The following is a 23285-nucleotide window of genomic DNA, read 5'->3' as shown; positions in this document are numbered from 1 at the left end:
CATTATAATATGTAAAGCATTTTTCCTAGTTTTATAGTTCAATACTTCCACCTTAAAAACATGAAACAAATTCATATCTTAATAGGTCATGGTTTTGCATATACCTATGTCTGACATTTTCAGTATAAAAAACGTATCAGCAACAACTCATGTTTAGAAAACTGTTTTCAAAGCCTAGACAAGTTAGTTCATTTTCTAACTAGCATTAGACAAAAACGTGCTAGAGGGTTTCCTAAAACTTTTTTTGTAGGCACAGCTATTCCATTCTCTTAAGAAAAGATGTTACCAAGGTAGATGAAAGGATTTTTTGGTAAGCAAAGGGAAGAAAGCTTAGTCTGAAAATCTTTTGGCCTGTTACAGATAGGACATAAAGGAACAATATAGACACAAGCCTCCAGTTCTAGTCATTTAAATTCAGGCAAGTCTGACATACTAATACAGCAGAAGTACAATATCAAGCAGCAGAATACCAGCTCTGAGATCTCTGCTATCAGTTAGCTATAGAAGCAGTTTTAGACAGTTACTCAAGCAGTATTTACTTTGTGTATACCACTTGATATAATTGGAGTTTCACTATAAGCATTGGCAAATAACCCTATTCCACAAGAAAAACCTCTAAGGGGAGGAAAAAAAGTCTTTCAACTTAACAATCCATTGTTACTTTTTGCAACTCAGCTGCTATAGAAAGTGGGTGCATTAACTCAGTCCTCTTAGAATGCATCAAGAAATTGATAGTGTACTAGTGGTGATAGAAAAAATAAATTTTTCTACTTAGAAACAGTGCAGATCTTCAAGTATATACAGACCTCAGTCTTTACTTCAGCATTAATTACTCCAAACACAAAAAGCAGAAATAAAAGTAGTGGATTTTAAAATAGTTGGCGACAAGAGGGAAATGGAAAGGAATAATGTTTAGGGTGCTGAATACTCCCACAAAAGCCAAGCTAAGATAAAAAACCACCCCAGACTTTCAAGTATACAGTATAAAATAGCAAATATAAATTTTAAATCTGATTCAATGGGTGAGAAGATTTGGGAGAATAAAATGCAAGTACTACTAGTTCATTTGTATTGGTAAACTCAGATCATAAACCATGAAAAAAAGCAGGCAGAGAAAAAACCCTATATGTTCTTGGATAAAATCCATCGTCATTTTTAAGTAGTGGCAGAACTGTATCTGGATGCTTCGGGCAGTAAAATACCCAGCATAAAACAACCACAAGTATCCACCATCCAGTAAGTTCAGCATCTAGAAAAGTGTGATACTTAACAATAACAGCCCCTACCCCAACAACACCTCAGAAACCCACACAACAGCTACAATCATTAATCAAACTGAAAGAAAAGAGGCTTCTATGTGCAAACATCACTGTGCCTTGCTGTTTCATAGTCATAGTTGTGATGCTTAAGGAAGAAACATCATCTGCTTTGGAGGCAGAATATTAACCAGGAGTACTTTATCAAAGGATTTTTCCTGCACACAAAGAAAAAATCTGCCTAATACAGGTGGATTTCTTTCAGTCCAAGAATAAAAAAAAAAGAAAGTTCTCAGTGCACAACGGGATACAGCATGTTTACTGCATCAGTACTATGAGAGGGAAATCTATAGAAGGAAAAACTGTACATTATGTAGAGTGCAAAGGCAGAACATCTTAAAACCTATTTACACAACAGCATTTTAAACTAAACCTGGAAAAGCCGCTAAGCTCTCACAAGACAACCAAAACATTTATTTAATTCAATTATGCTTACAGGAATGAAAGAATGATGCAATTAAGCAAACAGGGAAGTTTATTATAAAATAAAGTGCTATGAAACTGGCAATTTAAATACTCCAAGTCTACAAACATTAACAAAAGCCTTCAATCTGCAGGAGTTTAAAATAACAAAAAAAAAATCATTGGGACCTCTCAGACAGGTAACTTCATTTGTTTCATTCTCTTCAATTTATCCTCTAATAGGGAAAAGAATGCATCAGACAAATGCAAGAGCCCAAACCAGAAACAAAGTCTCTCCCATTTCCTGGTTCAGTTTTTGCAGTTTATTTTCTATCATCCCTTTCATTTCTTTAATTCACTTTAAATTGACCCTTTGGCAGTTGAACCCTTGTGATTTGATTCCTCAATTAGCACACCAGTTTCTGACACAGAACATCGTATTTTCTAAAGAATGCAGCCTTTCCATTCCTAGTTCCATTCATATTCATCCAGTATTATTCTGGTTTTCAGGGCCTGCCTCCCTGATAACATTGCACTTCTTTCTTACTCTGTTGTCCACTATTATTTGGCATTAAGCTTATTCTATACTTCCTATTTCTTAAGATTAGGTAGAGAAAAATCTGTCTCATTCTGTCTTACCAATCTAGTGTCAGCATGTATCACTTTGTTGCTGTTTTTAAAAAGAATCAATGTTTTCCCCTCTACACATCACATTAGCAAAAATATCATATACCCTTTCAAATCTCTTTTCCCGCAAATCTCCTAAAAAAGAAAAAAAAAATCTCACCACCAAGTTCAGCTACACAGTAACATGAGCATTGACTTTCATGCTGACTAAAAGCCTTGGCTTTCTCTGTACAATTTTGATCTTTCTTGTATGCCGACAGAACATTGGTATTTTTGAGTTTAAATCCTGTGCAGAATCCACATCTTTGTTCTATGTTAAGAGGATATCCTAGAATCATACTCTTTAGTTGGGAGTCCTAGGCTCTGTGGTAATACACAAATCATTTATTTTAGGTCCTTAATACTGTAAATGATAAAACATACCTATTGCTTTTTCTTCTTGGACAGGGATTTTCCACACCAATGGCAGAAGTGACAGAAGGAGGGTCAAAAGTTCTTCCCGACATGTCAGCTCCTGTGTTAGAAACCAAATAGAAACAATAAAGTTTTTGCACTTTAAAAAAACAGATGAAGCTTCTTTATTTTAAAGCTATTCAACATTCAGTTCCCCATGCCTTTCTGCTGTTTCATGCATTGCAAAAATGACCTAGCTGCGAAGAGTGCTATAATCATGAACTACAGCCAATCAGAAAGCATCTAAGATATTTATTACACCTCTGCAACAGCTTCTATATGAAGCTCTCCTGATCCCTCTTGAAGGAATTCCTCACCCAAAGAACAAAAAACCAGAAAAGTCAAGAGCAAATAACCTGATCTAAACAAAGCAAACATGAAGCCCAAGACAAGTGTGAAGCTTCTGTAGTTACAAAAATGTAACTCTGAAAAACTTGGGAAACTTTCTACTTTCTCCAAAATGACATCTTTAAGCAAATGAAAAAGCTTACATTTATCAAGCGATGTTATTGGCTCACAATAGAAAGATGAAGTTTTATGGGAGAAAAGAGGGAAGGTTACTACTAATTAAAAAAACAAAACAGAATAACCACTAAAAAACATCACTCCTACTGGGATTCTAAGACTTCAGTGCTTAAGAATTTTAATGCAGAGAGGAACTGTAGAAGACACAGAATTCAAACACAATTGCTTTACTGTGTGCTATGCAGCACTATCAGAATGGTTTCAGTCCTCAAGATCAAAAATTTTCAAACACAAAAAGCTGACTTGAGCATTTTGGCAGTTAACATAATTCAGGGATACGCAGCTGAAGCAACATCCTTCTCCTTTCAATTTAAGGTAGGAGTGCAATTAAAATGTATGGAGATAAGCAACTTAAATAGTTACAGTTATATACAACTAACAAATATATAGAGCTATATACATAGCTATAGACCTATACATAACAAATAGTATTTGTTTAATGAGACTCTCTATTTAAATGAAAAGTAAAAAAGCATCTAAAACTATGCAATACAATTAGACCTGAAAACTAAGCTTTTTCAAAGTAATTCTCCCAACTACCTTCTCCTACTGAAGGTATTCTCAGCAAGACAGATTAATTAGGAAGGGGAATGAGCAAAACAGCACTCAAAGCACAATAATAAGCCTGGGAAAAGCAAAATATTAACTCTTCAAATTTCAGCGGTACATTTCCAGAATTTGACTTTCCTCATTAACCAAGTTCCTCTTTCCCCCCACCTTCTTAAAACACATATTTCCTCAGGCAATAATGGCCGAATTGCTGATGTTTCATGAAGAATGCCACAAGCTCCCCCCAACACACACTTCAGAAGTGGGTTTTTATTAGAGAGGAGGCACATGGCATCCTCCATTTTCTCCTTAAACAAAAACCAGCTGCTTTTCCAGCAGCTCTAGTCCTGAAGCCTCTATTAACACCAACTACACAAGACTCAAGTGACATCTAAAAAATGACACAGCTCTAGAAGTGGCAAAGATTCTTGGCAATTATATATAATTGCAGTCTTGTGGGTTTATGTTTAGCCAGTGCACCTACCAGAATCCAGAACTGTGTCAGCAGACCTGACCGGAGTCTTGGCACAAGTCACCTCATGAAGGAAATGCAAACCTCCAAGGTGAATTTGACCAGCATTAACAGATGACCTCACTTAAGACAAGGGCTGAATAAACTCAGCCCAGATTCACTTAGTTTGATATTTTTGAACACTGGAATCTACAGTTTTGATGCACAGAGACTTAATGCACAGCTCATCCTACCCATTGCTTAGGTACAATCCAGTAGTGTTGAAAAGGAAGGAGAAGAGAAGGAAATGGATATCTGCAGCTACAGGGATGTGTGCTAGACTTTATATAAGTAGTATAAAGCGATCACTTATTCTAAAATGCTTTCTCTTTTGAGCTAAAGTTACAAAATACTACTTTCTGTCATGTTCAAGAGCAAGTTACTTAACACAGAGCAAAAATACATCTCATGGCCCATAAACAAAATAAAAAGGTGTATATTTGAATTATTTTATTGCCTCAAACCAGGAGGACCTTCTCAAAATAAAAACTGTCGGTTTGTACTGCAGGTTCAGTAAACACTCATCTCTTGAAAATTCTAACCTATTGCCTCTTTCCACGCAGCTACTGCACTTGAGCTTCACCCATGCCTTAAGGAGTCAGAAGTTTAGCAACCATCACTATCAGCTGGCAAACAGGTATCTGATTAGCTATTTTTTTTATTTTTTCTGTTCTTGCTCAAGGACAGAATGCAACACATCCTCTTAAACTTCCAGTCTTCATAATTAACTCATGCATGCTTCCATAAAAAGGCAAGAAAACCAGCACAAAGAAGAACATGAGCCAGACAAATCCACACAAAGCTCAACACAAAAATCATAGCCAGGTAAGAGAAACTATCACCTGATCAATAGTAGAGTTCAGTGTGGTAAGCAAAATAAACCCACGGCCTTGAACCAAGTATTGTCCCAGTGCAGCCATATGAGTTTCTTCTTCATCCTCCTTGGCCTCTGCCCTCTGGACCACTGCATTGCACAGTCTGTTGACATCCGTCAAGAATTCCCGTGCCAGTGAGTTACTGGCACTGCTCATGTCTGAGCTGTACATAGAGAAAAGTACAGAAATTAAATCTGTCATAAAATACATTCCTTACAGAAAAAAGACTGGGGGAAGGGAGGAGTGTTTCTGCCCTGTATCCCTCCCTCCGCTAAAGGATGGGGTGTCTGTAGGACTGAGGAATCAATATACTGATGGAGGGTGGAAGGGAACAAGAAGGATGAGCCTAGAGAATTTCATTTATTTCCGCGACACTTTAGCTAACAGCCCACCACCCCAAACACCCATTTTATAAACCTATCAGGTAAAAGCCCATGACGTTGCACAGACATTGCATTCCCTCCCACTCCATAAATGAAAGCTAATGGCTGCGTTTCAGCTTTTCTTTGTAACCTAGATGTGAACTTCAATCTTTGCTTGCTTCTAAAAGGTATTTGACCTGAAGCATAAGGGGAAAACAGGCAACTTTTACACAGCATTATATAGAAAACATGTGTTTTAATATTTATTTGCATACCTTATCTTCTACCCTGCTATGTATTCTAACAGTATGCAGACTGTGTCAAGAGGGGGAAAAAGAAAAAACTAGCAAATTAAGATAAATATGGGAATTTCACAAATACAATGCTTTAGCTTTATCAGCCCTCATGATGTTTTCCTTTAAGCACGGCTGAGTGGGTGGCAGTCAATATTATAGTGTACTTCAGATACAATTCTACTGTATGTGTTCAGGAGAAAATACGAAAAGCTGATTCCCAAACTGATTAATTTTACTTTAGATAAACACACACAAGGCACTCGTACACTTTGATCATTCTATCTTATAAAAACACTTATTTGGTTTTCTCTTATGCTATATCATAGTACATAGTCAGCCCTAGTACATATTGAGAAGTTTAAAACAACAGACAAGACCAAAACAATACAAGAATCAGCTGTAGAAAGCTATCAAGAGGATCACTGAAGAATACAAAGCAAAAACACGAATCAGTGATGGCAGCTATAGAAACAAGAACATTTAATACACATAAAACCCACCTAATGAATACCACTGCATAGTTAACTCTCTACATATCTACAAGTAAAAGCTTCAAAGCTGAAATATTTTCATCATATCCAAGCACAGAACATGCAAAAAAAGAGCCCAATAACTTTCAATATAATATTTAAACATAATAGGTGGATTAATATTGCTTGATCAAGAAACATCCACAAGCAATTATTAGGTCAAGACCTTGTAATAAAGAGCAAGTTTGTTAGCATTAATGGTACAAAAAGCTCCTTTTAGTGGCAAGACTAAGTGCTTACATCTATAATGACATGCTCTGTAGGAGTACAGGAATATTCTTACCAGAATTACTTTCCCAGTTTAACACATTTATCTTCTATTTGGAAGAAAAAGAAAATTATATTCTTGAAATCCACCCTTGGTTCACCTAGGTTTTTTTTTTTTAAAAAAGAGAAAAATACAACATGGTTAATATGCAATTTCTTTATTTTTAAAATTCATTTTATGACAGCTATTTGAAGTTTATTAAGCATCCTCAAGGGGGTTTTCTTGAGCTTTAAAGCTCTAGTTTTCACTTTTAGCTTGAGTCTGCACAACCAAAAATCTCATTACAGAGAAAATAACTTGTGCATGTAAGGTAAGTTAACATAATAAAGTTAACTAGTTTTTAAAATTTAAAGTGAGCTAGGTATGTATGCAAGTTTAAACATTTCCCTCTAGAAACAGTATGAATTCTTAGTGATCGCTCCCTCCACACAACACCTGAAGCACTTGCAGCTCTGGGTACAAGTGATGGATAGTATGAGAAACTGAATTGTGTAGTCAGATGCTGATGCAAATGCATTTTAAGCCTGTTCTTCTCTTTTGTCCTGACAGATAACCAATCTTTATTACCTTAAACACTGGGAAAGCTGTAATTAATAAAATTGGAAAGGAACAGTATTGTATCTGCTCTGTACAGTCCACTAAAGCAATTTAAGAGTTATTTCTCTACTAACCCTTTAACTCGCTCCAGTCCTAACAAAGGATCAGAACAGATAATGATTTTTTTTTTTTTGCCTAAAAGAGGAATACTCTAAACAACCTCTGTTTTGAGCTGTAATTAATAAAGAAGTAAAGACTAAGATAACAACAGGGAGAAGTAATCTCCCAATTTACTCTAGAATGGCAAAAAATAGCAAGCCAGTTATCCCTAGTACATGCAAAAGAGCCAAAACACCACAACACATACACCAAGCCCTGTCTTTGTGAGCTCTGCACAAAGGGCAAAAAGACTCTGACTCAAGGAAAATGATTGCTGTAGAGCATATGCATTTGTAAAGCCCCAACATCATATATTCCTCGCTGTAAGCTAAAATATCAAAGGTCTTATTAATTTTTCATTTGAAAACTTCATGTTTCTAGTTATCACACTTCCCCCAACATCTTTAGAATTATATGAAAAGGGGAAAAAAAAAAATCTTTATCTTTGTGAAATATTCTTATTTACTTAAACAAGATTGAAATGCTCCTTAAAGGTGCTTTAAATCCTAATGTATGGTTTCATCTGACTGGCTGAATACTTCCTCTGCTGTTTTAGGAGACACTAAGAATTGCAGAGGCAATGTTTACTTCTGCAACTTCTCAGCATTTTTTTTCTACCATTTTGAAATCTTGAACAAGTGCTAATTATTTAGCCATTCAACAGTAACAGGACTCCTTACCAGTCTTCCCTATAGCTAACTCCAATTTTTTAAACTAGTGTTAGAATATTTGTGTTTGGTGCCATTGAGTACATTTTAACTGAGCCCAGTTTCTAACAAAGCCCTAAAACTCTCAGGAGTTCTACCCACTGACAAATCAGGCATAGAGATGAACTGTCCAAACCCACATTTACTGAAGCGTCCACAAATTGGGATGCTCCAGTTGCAAGCTAGTCTAAATGTTAAAACCTTATTCTCCAGACATGGTAAAGAGCCAAAAATGCATCTGCTATCAATGGGAACGCAAAGGGCAGAAACTAAGAAAAACTACAAAGGTCTCTTGGTGAGCACTCATCCATAATTAATTAGTAATGGGGGGGGGGGGGGGGGCGGGGAAGAGAGATAGTGATAGGAAAACACAGAGAAGAAAGACTAAATTAATGATTTTAGTATTCTCAGGTGGTAACTAAACAAAAACTTCAACTTTAAACTTACAATTGTGACAAGCATGAACACGAAAGACCTCCTTGAGGAAGGAGAGAAACACTACAGATTCCCCAGGCAAGCTCCTAATAATTAGGCCCCCTTTGAGTGCTTGGGAACATATTTCATCCACAGCCTCACAGAAAACTGACTTATCCATACAGCTAACATGCACAATTCATTGCAACTGAGTAGCTTAAGCAGCTAGCGGTTTTACAGTTGTACTAGACTATTCGTAATTATTCTTTTTCTGCAATTAAGTTCTGAAACAGACAGACAGCACAAACGTGTCTTTGGAAACAGCTTCAGATATAACCTCATTACTCATCCCATCTTGAAGGTAGAAACAAAGAACAATAAAAGGAGAACTGAGACATAATTAAGACACTTCCAAAAAAAGCTGCACATGCACAGACAACCTTCTTCCCTTTCATATTTGTTTCCTGACAAGATTTGAGCATTTAAACTACATCGCTTGTCAAAGAACTCTATGAAGAACTTGCCCTGCTGATGCTGTAACATAGCAGACACTCTGTAGAGGTGTTTTTTGGGGGTTTTGTTTTGTTTTTAAAAGCAAAAAATCCACCTCCACTCTAAGGTTTCAGCTTGCTTGTCACCTTCTTTCCATTGCAGATCGTGGGATGCTGATATTACACCCTACACAGCACAGCATTTCATCTTACTCTGAGAAAGTATGCCAACCAATATGCTTTAAGTAGGAACTACTCTACTGCAGAATTTTTCTTTTGTTTAAAGTGACATGGCTGTAACTGCTGTGGTGCCTGGTAATACGGAAGCAGATGCTACATAACACACCTGTACTAAGGTAGATTGGCTTAACCTGTCTTTGGACTTCAGGGATGTCATCTTAACTACAGAAATAAAAACAAAACCCAAACTGAAATACCACTCAGTAACTAAGACATAAGAGTGCAGGAAAAAACCTACCAGAATCACAGTTCACTACTGCTGTGTACAGTCCAATGAGACAGTTACAATTTTGGAATATACAATGTGTCAGGACTTAGACAGCTAGCCCTGAAAAAACCTGACATCCTTAAACTCCATTTCACCCTCTGGAAGAATATGATTATCATATTTCACAAAAAACACCTCAAACAAACAGTATTATTTCTAAACAGAAAAAATCTACAAGCTTTAAAAAGGACAAATCACTTAACCGTGAATGATCTGACATTCACATATAATCTGCCCTTTTCATGCCCATCTTCATCATCTTCCTAATTCAATCCATATCATCTCTGCCCTCTGGCCCCTTTCTGCACCAGCTCTTGAAGAACTTACTTTCTATTTGCTGTTGTGGTATAAATCCATTTTCTGCACATGAAACTTGTATTTTCTCTGGACTTCTTTCCATTTTTAGGTAGCTGCTCATCAGCTGAGCATCTTAAAGTGTAGGAATGCCTTGTACTTACTTCAGTGCACTTTAAGTCTTTAAAAGAAAATATTAAAACCATTCTTTGAATAATTTAAAGGATGTAACTTAAAAATAAATCAAATTTAGCAGTCGGATACTGAATCATGACTGTACTAACAATTAGATTGTATTCTCTCTAACATCAGACCAACTTGGGGAAGGAAGAGAATGCAACAAAAGTGCAAGGTCAGAGCTAGCACTCTGTATATGGGAGTGAACTGGGTCTTTTACTTGCTTATGTTCTCCTCAATGCATTGCCCAGAAAGGCCTGGAATGTTATCACTAAATTATTATTATGTAATCACTAAATTAACTACAGCAGCATTATAATAAAATATCGTACTAAGACAAATGAAGTAAAACTCAGAACACTAACTTAAATTATTACTTTCAGTAACTGTTGTCCAACAGCTACAGCAAGTGTAAAGGCGAGGCAGAAAGTTTGATGGTGGTCTCCAGTTCACACAATAGCCCAGTCTGGTGGTCTAACAAACCTACCTGCCCACAGCCTTTTAAATTTTGGGTAGGTTTTCTTTTAACAATTTTATAGTACTAGTAAAAAAGAAACTATTTAAAGCACCTCTATTTATTGTGAAGCAGATGTCAAATTTCTTCAGATTGCTCATTAGTAAATAGTTGTATCAGTCTAAAACAACCACGCCACTCAGTGTTGTTCATACAGCTCCATAGCCAGGCTTGGGTGCCTGCATAAAACAAAGTGATAGTGTGCCTAAAAGGGTATGCATGGCACATACGAGCCACCTGCAAGCCTTAATTTCCCATAGCTCACTATGTTATCTTCAATAAAAGCAGTCTATCTACCAGGTTATATGACTGTCTTACTGCATGAAAGGAGCAACAGCCATACTCATAAGAAAAAGAAGCTGATGAGAAGCTATTTTACAGATCATGCAAAGAGGAGTAAAGAATGTGTATCTACATGAAGTCATTAATTTGTTTATCTTCCCTAGTTTTCTGCTCCAGATAAGAGACAAACGTTAACCAGGCACAGCACGGCTGCAAGTCCTTTTAAGTACAGAGTACAATGCAGTTGCATTTTTAGTAGGTATTAACACTTTGAAAAAAGTGTAATTTCTATAAGCCATTGTACAATACAGCGATTTCTGGCTTCCAGTTTGAAACTTGAAGCCCCCCTTTACCCATTCTCTACAATAAAGTATGTGTTAATGCATTAATAAACGCTACATTTACTTTATACAGTATTCATTCCATTTAGCAAATACTTGTCCCAGCCGCATCGCTTGTACTTAACATTTCTGCTCTGGAGAACATGCCTGTGATCTCTTCAATGATTTTAACAGTAATACCATTATATCAACAATGATTTTAATCAGATTTACTTCAGGGTTAAACTTTCAATTTAAGCTCAAGCTTTTCTTAGCAGAGGACAACAGGCATAATGAAGGGCACCAGCACGTTACTAACACCACAACACTCTGTAACAGGCTTTTGCAACTGTAGCACAGATTGCCAGATTTATGACAGAAACTAAATTTTGTTAGTAGCAGACACCAAATTTGACTGTCTTCTGTTTAAAGAAATTTGTTAACCATAAAACTAAGGGAATACTACAATTAATTCCTCAGTGCAAACTGAAGAAGGAAAAACAAGTACAGCATGAGAGAGTGCAATACAGAAATACGTATCTAGCATGGCCTGGAACAAAACTGGAACATATCCTACAGTGCTGCCTTGAGGTCTGTACTTGGTGGTAAAATGCAAGTAGAGCCTCAAACCAACACATCCCCAAAATCAGCATCCTTCCTTTTCTGTCCTTTTGATACCATTCAAACCTTCGAACAGGCTAGAAACAAATGCCCAGCTGACATTGCCAAAATAGGTTACACAGGAGGAGAATGACACAAGCCTTTAAGAAAACAGGAACCTGCAATGCAAGCAGAGCATCAACAGAAAGCTTGTTTGATGCCTTGTTTTACCAATGCAAGGCAACCAGCCAAAAGCATAGCTTATAAAAGGCAGTGGACATTTGCTAACCATTCAACAGCTCTGATATTCAAAAACACGAGCAAACAAAAAGCAAAACCAAGACACTTCAAGTCTGGTTCATTCTCAAAACAGACAGCAGACAACACTCCAGCTCCCCAGAAGACCTCCTACCTACTCTTTATTTCCAACCACTTTCTGCTCTGTCCTTTGCTATTATTTATTAACTATTTGGGGTTACAGAAGCAGGCAACCTATTAAAACATGCTAAGACAGTGCTGCTTCAGCCATTAAGTTGCACATGAAAAGCAACCTATTAACATAAGGAATTTATCATATGACTACAGGCAGATGTCAATTTTCTTGGCACGGTCCTACTTCTGACAAAGTCCTTCATGTCATCAAGGAGCTCAGCAACTAGCTTTTAGCCTTCTGTGTAATCCACTCGATCAATATTATTTCCAAACAAGTTATTCAGAGTCTCTCCCCAGAATAAAGTGAAAAATAAAAAATGAGTAAAACATCACATGCACTGTCCTTTTAACTAACCAGGGAAAAGTGTGTCAAGTTCATGAGATGGTAAACAAGTATTATTTTAATGAACACTGAAAAGTATGTTGAGACCTTCAGAGCAATGGTGTTGCTGTATATACAAGTGTGTTTATGGATGTACAATCTTACTAATGCCACTTTTATGTAAAATCAAAGTATATTTAACTCCCACTTCATCTATGTGGGATGCTTGTCTTGCAATACCCAAAGCCTGAGTCCTGCCGCTACAAGTATCTTAAGCCTCCTGTAAGCATGCAGTCAACTTTATGTACTGCTGCCTAGGTATCAACACAAAATTTAATCCATGAAGCTCAGTGTTTATACAACCTAAGAAGTAGAAAATTTCTACCTCTAAGTGGATGTGAAAGCATTACACCCTACACTGAAGAGAGACAGAATTTTAAGGAATTACATTATCTGTGCCTTCTGAAAAAATAATCCTTAAATAAAAATAGTAATTTCATATTGTGTATGGTCAGGAAACACTGTGACATGGATGGCTAAACTAGCCATTCCTGTTGCAGAATAGGAACACCAAGGAAAAATGCACACAAGATCAGACAAATGCTATGCTAGATTTGGCCAAATTAAAGAAACATGCACTTTCCAAAATACCTATCAGATATATAAAAACAAGTTACCAAACCTATAATTAGCAAACATACCGAAAGCTACAGGCACCTAGAGATACAGAAAATGGCATTACATGTACAGGCAGGTCAACTTCTCAGAAACAGTTTCAGAGATGCCATTCTTCTGATCAAGACCCAGACCTGTGCTGTGCCACACTGAATGTGAGGTAAGTGAAGAAAAAAACCCCAAACCCTTCCTTACCCCAAAATTATCATTTGCCATGTATTTTCATGCCTCAATGGGTTTTTGACAGTTAGAAACAAAGCTCAAGAGTAATTTCTTTGGGCACAAAGTTTGTTCCAGACTACACTTCCTAAACTTGGCTGGTGTATATTTCAAAGGTAACTTAAAATGTATTTGCTAGAGTTTAAACTGGTTCCTGTGGTATATTCTGACCTGTGTTTAAGTCTGCTCTCTCCAACCTGACTATTTCTAGAATCTCACTTTTCTCTAGCATAATTATTGGTAACAACAGCTCTGAACAAATGATAGAAGCACAACTCACAAAGGTGTAACAGATTAACACATATACAGCATTCTTGTTGACATACAACCAAAAAAAAAAAGATTCTATTTACTCACAATTCAGTTTTCCTGTTCAACCGTTTCCAAAGCGTGATCTTAGGACATTACTTCCATTAAATGAACTCTGATTTACATCCCTAGTGTTTCAACTGTATATTGTCATTTTACTATTCTGTGCATCTGACAGATGTCAGTCCCTTAAATGCAAAATGTACTAATAGCCCTGCCCTGAAGTACATTAGGCTGTCCTACAAGGCTAATGAAGACTATCAGGACAAAACAGTAAGTTTTAGTTTATAAGCTGCCACTAACTATAAAAAGACTGTAACTAGTAGCAGCACACAGATGAATAGAAACCAAGGCAAGAACAACAAACTGCGCTAAAAATGTTGACCAAACAGGGACTACCAAAATTAGAAGAGAAATTGGCAAGAAAAGAGCAAGTGTTGCAGGGTATGAGTGCCCCAAAAGGAAGCCAGCTCACATACAAACTAAATGCAGACTTTTCTGCACATCAGCAATGCACCAGAGATCTACAAACAAAGTTGAGCGTATGCAGCTTGTATGATGTTTTAGAGGTCTATAATTACAAAGGTTAAAACCATAATCATTATAATCATAAGAAATATTCTACTTCTGACATCCATCATGATGAAGCTACTGACAAAACTTAGGATTTCAGCAACCGCCCTAGCCTACCAGGGCCTCACAACTCAGGGACAGTACACTGCAAAGTCTGTTACTAGAGTATGGTAGAGGCAAACTACATGTTACTCAAACCTAGCAAGCTTTAGAGATTGAGATGGCTAACAACCCCCTCTCATCCTAGTTCCTCTCGAGTCTTAGTTGTCCTCACTCACACCACATCTGCAGCTTAATACCTTCTGGAACACGTACAAGAGCTTTCATGTCTTACACGAAATCCGTAGCAAAATTCCGTACAGCAACTTTACTTAATTTATTTAATTGGTCTATGTCAAGAAAGTAATTTTTAAGAATGTCTCATTAAGACAAATTTAGTGACTTTTGGTGCAGCTTTTCGTGCATTATAAGCTACTGAAACATTCATAGCAGTGAAACACAAATGGTATTTAATCAACATTTAACTTAAACTACAACTTCGTGTCCTACTTGATCGTGAAGTATTCACATAATGATTTGTTCATCATTTTAAAGTCTGCTTGCAAAAAACTAATTTGTATTACCTGTTTAACACATAACAGGGATTTTACAAGTAGAGTTTATTATGTTGCTGTAATTTCAAGATGCTTAAAAAGTGAATGTGTTAAGTTTAACACATGTAGCACCAAACCCTATTTGTGCTTAATATTTACTTCTTTGAAAGTACTATTACCTTGGGAACTAGAATTAAATGCCAACTGTCAACCCGTACAATACACTATCAAAAACTTTAATTACATATATCATCATGTAAGAAAAGGGAAAGAAGAAATCTGTTGGCCAGAAAATAGCATGTTTTAATATTTTAGTTTAATGTCGTCCTAGATTTTCCACATATAAATACCTACTTGACATATCTGACCCTTATTTGGAAAAAACACTAGATTAGATTCAAATTTTTAGGAGTCTTTACTGCAAAGTTCTAAGAAGTGTTCACTGTAATAATGACCAACGCAAGCTGTCGTAATGTAACAGAGCAATGCAATACCAACTGTGTGCTAAGAAAGCAGCAGAGATTAAGTGATCAATGCTAGGAAAGTTCTTCTTGCTAAAATTCACCAGGTTATCCAGCTCTGTGTTGAACTATGAAGATCTGTATCCCTTTACAAGTTACAAATCACCAACAATTTCCTCCTTTTGAGTCTGGATGAAGTATCACTGAGACAGAGCTAATGGCAAAGAATCCCACAGGCTAGCTGCATATTAGACAAGTGCTTTGGGACAGCCTCTCAACTTAACATGGAGTTTTATTTGGTCAAACATCAAACAGTGTGAAATACCTATGAAAGCATTCTTGTTGAGCCTGCAGCTGAGTTAAAAGATCAGAGATGATTCATCTACAAGATAAAAAGTACAGCACTAATGAAAGACAGGCTCTCAAACAACCACCTACACTCACGTAATGCATTAACCCTGTACATATGCTATAGTCAAGTTTATGCTTAGCTTGTGGTCTTGTAATATCCAAAGCCAGTAACTACAATATAGTTGTTAGCCACATTAAATCCATTCCAGTTCATTTAGAATTTGCATATTTCAGACCAGTGCATGCAAACACAGAGAATAAACATTCTTTAGAATAGACATGGGGAAAGCTGGAGGCCTTCAAAGACAATTATTGCAACATGCTTGCTATCATGGAAACCAGCTAAAATGCACTAAAGAATACCAGCCTGTAAGCAGTGCCATGAAAATGCTAGAGACAAGCTTTGTTAGCAGATACGAAGCCAAGGATCTGTTCCAGATCTTATCTGAAGTGTCTGAGTAAAACACATGCAAGAAACACATGCTATTAGAGAAAGGAATTGACAAATATTCCACCACAAGACAGAATCTATGTAGAAAATAAGCTCTGAAAGACCAGGAAGTTCTTCCAAAAGAAAACTGAGGGATGACGATTGTCCGTGAAACATTCATCAGTGAAAAGGCTGAAATGGCATAGCTCCCAAGTGAGCCTTGTTCTGAACACCACTCAAAGAGCACTAACAAGTTCTTCCCCAAATTAAAATATATACAGGTAATAAATATCTTCTTCCAAGCTTCAGGTTTGATACTTACCCCCAAAACAGACTACAAATCAAGTCTTGACAGCCATGCTTGCACTGTAATGACTAACTCTAAAGATCAAGACTAACCTCCACAGACTCTGTAGAATGAAAGGAAAGCAGCAGTCTACTACAGAAGGTAAGTCAGAAGTTCAGGGCCGCTCCAGTAGCAAGCTCATAGAGACCAGCCCTGCAAGACAAGGCAGACTTTGTGAATGCTCTGTTACATTAATTTGCAGTACAGCAGATACTGTGGTCTCCAGTACAACTGGGAAAAACACTGCAGTTGTGACCACAAAACAACTATGCAGACCACACTGCATCTACCTGGATGTTATTTTAAACAACAAATGTACCACTCAAACTGTGATCTGGAGTAACATACAAATATTTTTGTAACTTATAAGATTATACATTTTGATTGCACCAATACTCAGGGATAGAAGAGGCAAAAAAAGTTGAGCAGTATCTTGAGGCACTGTTGCTGAAGTGATATGAATGAGTAAAGGCTACTCCTGAAACTGAAAGCTTAGTAGTTAGAAGATTCAAACTAGAAAGTAAGGTGCTTAAAACAGATTTTGGCATTGTGCCTGAAGTACTCACTAAGAGCAATTAAGTAAGAGGGGAAAGTCAATGATTAGAGTTCAAAAAAGAGATCATTAATAGGCAGAAGACTGCTTCTGTGACTTTAAAACTGGTCAGTGAAGTCCGTATTTTCTATGAGTAATCAGATGCGGACAAAACAGCAGGTAGCAATTCTGAAAGTGGTATTAAAAAAAGAATTACCTAGATATCTGAGAGCTTCATACACTGTTATTCCTGTTAAGCTCAGTCTGCCAGCTTCTTTACAAAGTGCAAACAGCTTTCCTTGCTTTAGGGAAGCAGGCCCTGTACTTCTCCCAGGCCTTACATCAAATAGGTATTTGCTACAGCTGTGCTGACCCCCCTTGCACTGAACTGGCCCCAGAAGACCCAGCCATCAGGAGAACTACAGGCAAAAAACATGTAACTTCAGGTAGCTTTTCTACAGTGGGAATGCAAATAAGGAATAGCTAGGATTTTTATTTTATTCTTGAAGTTTAAACAGGACTTAAAATTAGTCAAGCAGTATAGACTCCAACAGAAAAACTATAATTGACAATTATACTCAATTCCACATAATAATGACTAAGAGTATGAAGTTTCCCAGTTTACCTATTTCTAGACAGACAAATATTTAAGAAAATCCCAAACCACTGGAGAAAACCCTAAATCCATCCACAATGCAAAAGATAGCCAAACTTTACATTTAAGTTCCCAAACTATAGATGTCTATCACACATGCACACACAAATAAGATTTTACACCGCTGAGGGGTAGCTGGGGAGATGAATGAAGTGTGCCAGATGAAGGCTACAGACATAGCCAAGTAGTATTTTCAGTAACCAAACACCATAGGATAATTTTTTCTGCGAATGCTAAGGATTTAGCAGGACTCCAATAATCAAATTGAAACTGAAGTAATTTAGGCTTCTAAAAATAGTTCTAGATTAATTAAGAGTACCTTCTGGACTGAAAAGACTGCAGAAATAGCATTTAATCTATACATCCAGACACATAGAGGAAATTCTGCTTTCCTTTGATCTTATGTTAATTGAAATTTATAAACGAAGAATGAAACTACACACTCCTCAGTGACTCAAATCTCCCCTCCTAATTGAAAGATGCAAGTAATACAAAGATAAATATGTACCTCGGGTAGCACACAAAGTTTTACACTTTGGGGCTTTTGTTTTGTTTTCTCTACAGCAAGTCATAAGAATTTTTGCTCTCAATTCTTTGAAACTAGGATTATTACACTCTCTTGCCTTCCAACAGAAAAAGAACAGGAAGGTAAAACACTTGCCCTTTTTGGTTAATTTTAACACTATTTCACTGTCTGTTTGAATTACTGAATCAAAACTGGACAAATTTCAGTTCTTTAAATATTATAATGAAACTGTATCACTGGACTTCTATCAGTTCCTGCAATACAATTATGAACTATCAGGAATATTTCCTTAAGTTTTAAATATTTTCCTTATCAATTCATTCTTTTCAAGAATTAAGACATTAAGAACTATTCATCCCTTCACATTGACATTTCTGTTACTCATTTCTTGACTTCTAGTTAATACTCTAAAGCCTAACCAAATCAGCTGCTGACTGAGCAAGTTAAATGTTTTTTTGCCATTTATTCCCCTGCCAAGAATACAAATCTTCAGTAAATGCGTCCACAAAACTAAAGAGGAATAGATGTAACCAGGCATTTGCTAAAATAAAACTGGATGAAGTTAACATCAGTTTTAATGCTTCCAATGAAGCCTTGCATTTGGTGCTACCTGACGGGAATCCCTTCTTACATTTCATCATCCCAACTTTCTCTCGGGAAAGCAGAAAGGTTTTTCTCTACTGTCAGAAGTTTGAAGAACCAGGAACTCTCTGCTCCCATGTCACACTTTGTACTTTCATGCTCCCATACTTCTCCATGGAGCTCAACTTTCTGGATGCAGGAAAAGAGGGCAAAGAATGCCTAAACGTATGGATTAGCCGAGATTGCCAGATGCTTGCTCAACCACTCTAACAGACACAGTCTAACAGGCACTGGTCTTCCACCACCTTTCACAAACCACCATTCATCACTTTTGCCCTCCACTTCCCACCTTTCAAATCACCCAGTAAGTGCAGAAAAGCTCTTTCACAATGTAAGAGTAATTATCACAGTGCCTCAGCTCCACGTGGCTCAAAAACCCCATACAAACACAAGTGGCACAGGGCAAGCCCCAGATGCCTGCCATGAACTACACAAGCTCAGAAATGTAGATGACAACCCCTTCAGTGCTTATCCAATGTGTGGCCACTGCAAAATCCCACCCACAGTAACAGCAGGCAGTAGCAAGTTATTTATGGGGGAGAAGGGGGCTAAGAAATAAAGTCAGAGTAGCAGAAGAGTGGAAGCCCTGCTCTTCCATAACACACCAAAACCACAAAATACCTGTGCTAGAGTATGAAAGATGAAATGTGCAGTGGTGACTAAAAAAAGCTAGTGGTACTTAACTATCCAGAACAAAGACACAATAAAAGTTTCAGCACTTACAGCACTATTCCGGGACTTCACTACACAGATCACACCACTATATACCCATCCCTTCTTCAACATACATAAGCTAATGAACTTTGTGCTTTATTTTGTTCTTTCTTGCTCTCACTGTCAGCATCAGATTTAAGCTAATCTTTTTACAGAGTACAGCATAGTTACCTAAAAATCGCACTAGTAAGACTCACACTCCTAATCTAATAGTACAAAAAATTACTTTCTAGAAAAATGGGATTTTAATCAGACCACAGGCTGCAAACATGAACCATAAAGAGCTAATAGCTTCTAGCAAGAAAAACCTCAAGACCACACATAGCATCTTTTTCCCCCTTTCCCTTCCCTTTCACACATTCCAGTATCACTTCGGTACAGAGCGCTTTATCTGGAGGCAAGACATTCCCATGCACTAATTTCAACAAGTCACTGGAAGACTCGTTCAAATACAAGATCCAAATCTGAACAGAGGAAAAGAAAAATCTGGATCTAGTGCATACCATGCTCCTTTACTAGTTCTTCTCAAATGACTGACAACTGAAGCAGGCACCCTGTTGAGTTTAAGCAAGAGCCCCCACCTTCAGAGGAGCAGCTAGGGTACAGCTAAACAAGACAGCTCAGCCCACCTGACAACTCATGACTAGCAAGAAGGTGTTCCTGTTCCTCACCAGCAACTCTTCCCTTCCTCCTCCTCCAACACTGCGCTCATCCAGTTCCTTCTCAATATGACTCATCTCCACAAGTTTGCAGAAAACTAGTTTTTTCAGCTGGATTTTTTTTTTTTGTTGAATTGCCATGTTGAGGGATCAGGCAGTTGTCACTGCCAGCAAAGGGAGGGTGGCAGGAGGGAGATCTCCCCCTTCAGCAGCTGCTCTATCAGCTTAGCTAGCTCAGACAAATCAGTCCAGGTGACAGAACAGAAGCAACCAGGTTTTTCTACCTGATCTTGTCCCACTAAAAACACATATACCATCTCCAGATCAGTGCTGTTACAGGAGCCAATAGCTCTGATGACACCAGCTCACTTGCTTGATACTATCTAAAGGCTGATGAATCTTCATCAAGCAGTAATTTGCCAGAGTAAATGACATTCTCACAACTGGCAAAGAAAGCAAGAGTCAAGTAATCCCAAACATACATACATGCAGCCCTCCCTCTGCTGCATATAACAGTCCTTTTCCAACATTATAATCCAATTTTCCATCAAACACAAGATGACCTTCAAGTCGAATCCACAATATAAAGTAGTGACATCTCAGGCAACAGCAACTGCAGTTCTTCACTAAGGAAGCCCAAGGAGCCTAACATCTCAAAAAGGAATAAAACAGATATTAGTGAGGTCTTGCCAATGACAGCTGTTCACTTAACAACAATTCACCCCCAGAGGACAAGCAAGCATGTTCCAGACAGCAAGCGCTTCCTGGTGCGCCAGAATCCTCTTACAAAATAATCATTTCACCCCACGTTCCCTCTGCTCCCTTCTGCCTACAAAAGCAAAAGTATCAAAACCAGTTTTGCTTCAGAATTCCCTCATGTGCAACGTTATTGTCTTTTAAAAGAGAACACCATGACAATGGCAAAGTTCTTCAAATACAAAGGAAATAAGATCCCTGCACAAGCTGCAAGGGTCTAACACTTGATATTAATAAGGACACACCACAGTCTATTAAAGACATTACCAACAATAAAAATACAGAACTGAGAGCTTCCTGAAGTCTTTGTTCATATCTCATAGTATTTGCTTACACCCTTTGAGCTTAACTGTAAAGAGAACTATAAAAGCAGCAACTTACTTTTAGTAAGTGTTAAGAATGTAGTTTCTCTTTTCTTATGTTTACATATTGTGTCTTACTTTCTATGCTACTGTCCAAGGCGCCTACAGCCTCTTTTCTTGTCTTCAACTGCACTAAAAACTGATGCAGAGGCACATGAAAAGCCTACCAGGGACTAAGAAAAAGGAGGAAGCACAAGAAGCATTTAAGAATAATCTTAATTAAACAGTTACTAACATAACAGAAAAACTCTTTACAATTAATTAAACTTTTTTTAACAGAAAGCTGTCTTGCAGTGCAGTAAAAAAAATAATGGGGGAAGGAGAGAGGAAAAGCAGGAAGGCAGTGACACTTAAAAAGCTCCTCTTAAGAAATCTGTATAGTCTTACAAACCAAGTGACGACTGACTTCCTGAGGTCTCATTTACTATTAACTTTGGGATTAGAAGTAAGGCATTGAAAGCTACTTGCTCTTAGCTTCCAAGATTCTCTGTCCAAGGCACAATGAGGAAGAAAGAAGAGTAAAATTAAAATACCTTAGAGAAAGCTGACTTTTTCTATTACAGCATATGAAAGCATTCTCATTCTTCATTCATTCTATTTTAAACGTCCACCAGGAACTATCAGAGCCACTAAACCACAGATTTTTCTAAGGTACCTAAGAGGATACTTTCTTCTTTGTATTATTGGTCTGTGAACCTACAGTCAAAGGCAAAAAAGCAGATTCAGTATTTTCTTAACTCCTTACCATGCTGTAGCCCCATTATGATAAAAGCTCCATGCAGACATGGTCTCTTGTCCAAGCAAGCAAATTCAGATCCTTCCTTCAGGAAGGGCTTACCGTTCTAGACATCTATTTTCTGCTACCTAGCGTAAGATTATGATATGCATGACTAAAACAGACCTCCTTGATGGTTTTCTGCCAAAGGTTGTTGCACCATCTCATAGGCAACAGTATGATTCTGTTAGTGACACAAGCTTGGGTCACTAATGCCAAGTTTCTTTAAATCTGAAATCTTACTGATTCATGTGGCACTACAACTAAAAAGTAAAAAAAACCTCTCCCTTCCGGATTTTCTTCTCTGGCCAGTTACAACCACATTAAATGCTTTTCCAACTCCTAGGCCACCACACTCAGTCATCTGATCCTCCTGAACTTCTTCAGTTGCTCTGCTTTCTCTTATGCAGTAAGTTTTATTTTCACTTCCAGTAATGCACCTGCTTCCCTTGCCTTCTCTCTCACTGTACAGGTAAGTAAAAGGCAGCTCTATAGTTCATTTGGGGATACCAGGTAATGTCCAATTCGTAGATCTATTCTTTTTTCCTCAGAAGAGTATCTTCACACATTCTCCCCATGCTCAGAGAATATCTAGAAGAGTTCTCATTGCTCCTCTGCCCACTCTTTTCAATAGATTAGAAAAAAAAAAAAAAAACAACCACCACCACAGTTCAGGTGCTGAAGTGCTCCGGCTGTTGTAGCCCGCATCCACCGCCGTTATCGCGTTTCCGTGAACAGCCCACATTTGCTTTTCTTCAACTGCTATCTCCCATCTGCAACAAACGCCTTGTAACAGCCAGGCTTTGCGGTCCGATTCGGCACAAACACACGGCAGCGCACGGCCCGCCGGAGCCCGCAGCCCGCCGGTAACGCGGGAGGGCACAGGAAGCAGACCCGCGCCCACCACCTGCACACGCACACGGCGCATTCGGCGTCGCCTTTCGGTGAAAGGCGGAGGCCACAACTTTGAAAGAACGACTCGGGGCCACAAACCGCCTCATACAAAGCCACCAAACACACGGAGCCAGCCCCGGCTCCCGTCCCTGAAGAAGGCACGGGCGCAGAGCGCGCTCCCGCCGCCGCCGCGGCCCGGCCCCTGCCCCAGGGCGCCTCAGGCGAGGCCGGGCCCCGCCTGCGCCACCGGCGGCTACTTCTTCCGCCTCCCACAGGCGGAGGGGGGCGGGCGCGCCCGTCAGCCTGCCCCGAGCCACCCACGGCGATCGGCGGGCATCTTCA

At 38.2% G+C, this 23285-nt stretch overlaps 1 protein-coding gene across 3 annotated transcripts in view; it reads right to left on the bottom strand.

The window, feature by feature from the left end:
• Positions 1–5414, bottom strand: part of LYST (lysosomal trafficking regulator) — an 87489-nt gene extending 82075 nt beyond the window's left edge. For all 3 annotated transcript variants that reach the window (XM_086482341.1, XM_009960969.2, XM_009960970.2), the window contains exons 1-2: positions 5226–5414; positions 2769–2859 (exon numbers count right to left, since the gene is read on the bottom strand). In XM_086482341.1, the coding sequence (XP_086338467.1) occupies positions 2769–2859; positions 5226–5414 (280 nt within the window). The remainder of the gene's footprint in view (positions 1–2768; positions 2860–5225) is intronic.
• Between the last annotated feature and the right edge of the window lie 17871 nt (positions 5415–23285).

This window comes from Leptosomus discolor, chromosome 2 (assembly GCF_034619465.1).
Source record: "Leptosomus discolor isolate bLepDis1 chromosome 2, bLepDis1.hap2, whole genome shotgun sequence".
Classification (NCBI taxonomy): domain Eukaryota; kingdom Metazoa; phylum Chordata; class Aves; order Leptosomiformes; family Leptosomidae; genus Leptosomus; species Leptosomus discolor.
Note: the sequence above shows the minus strand (reverse complement) of the source record. Positions and strands in the feature narration are given on the sequence as shown.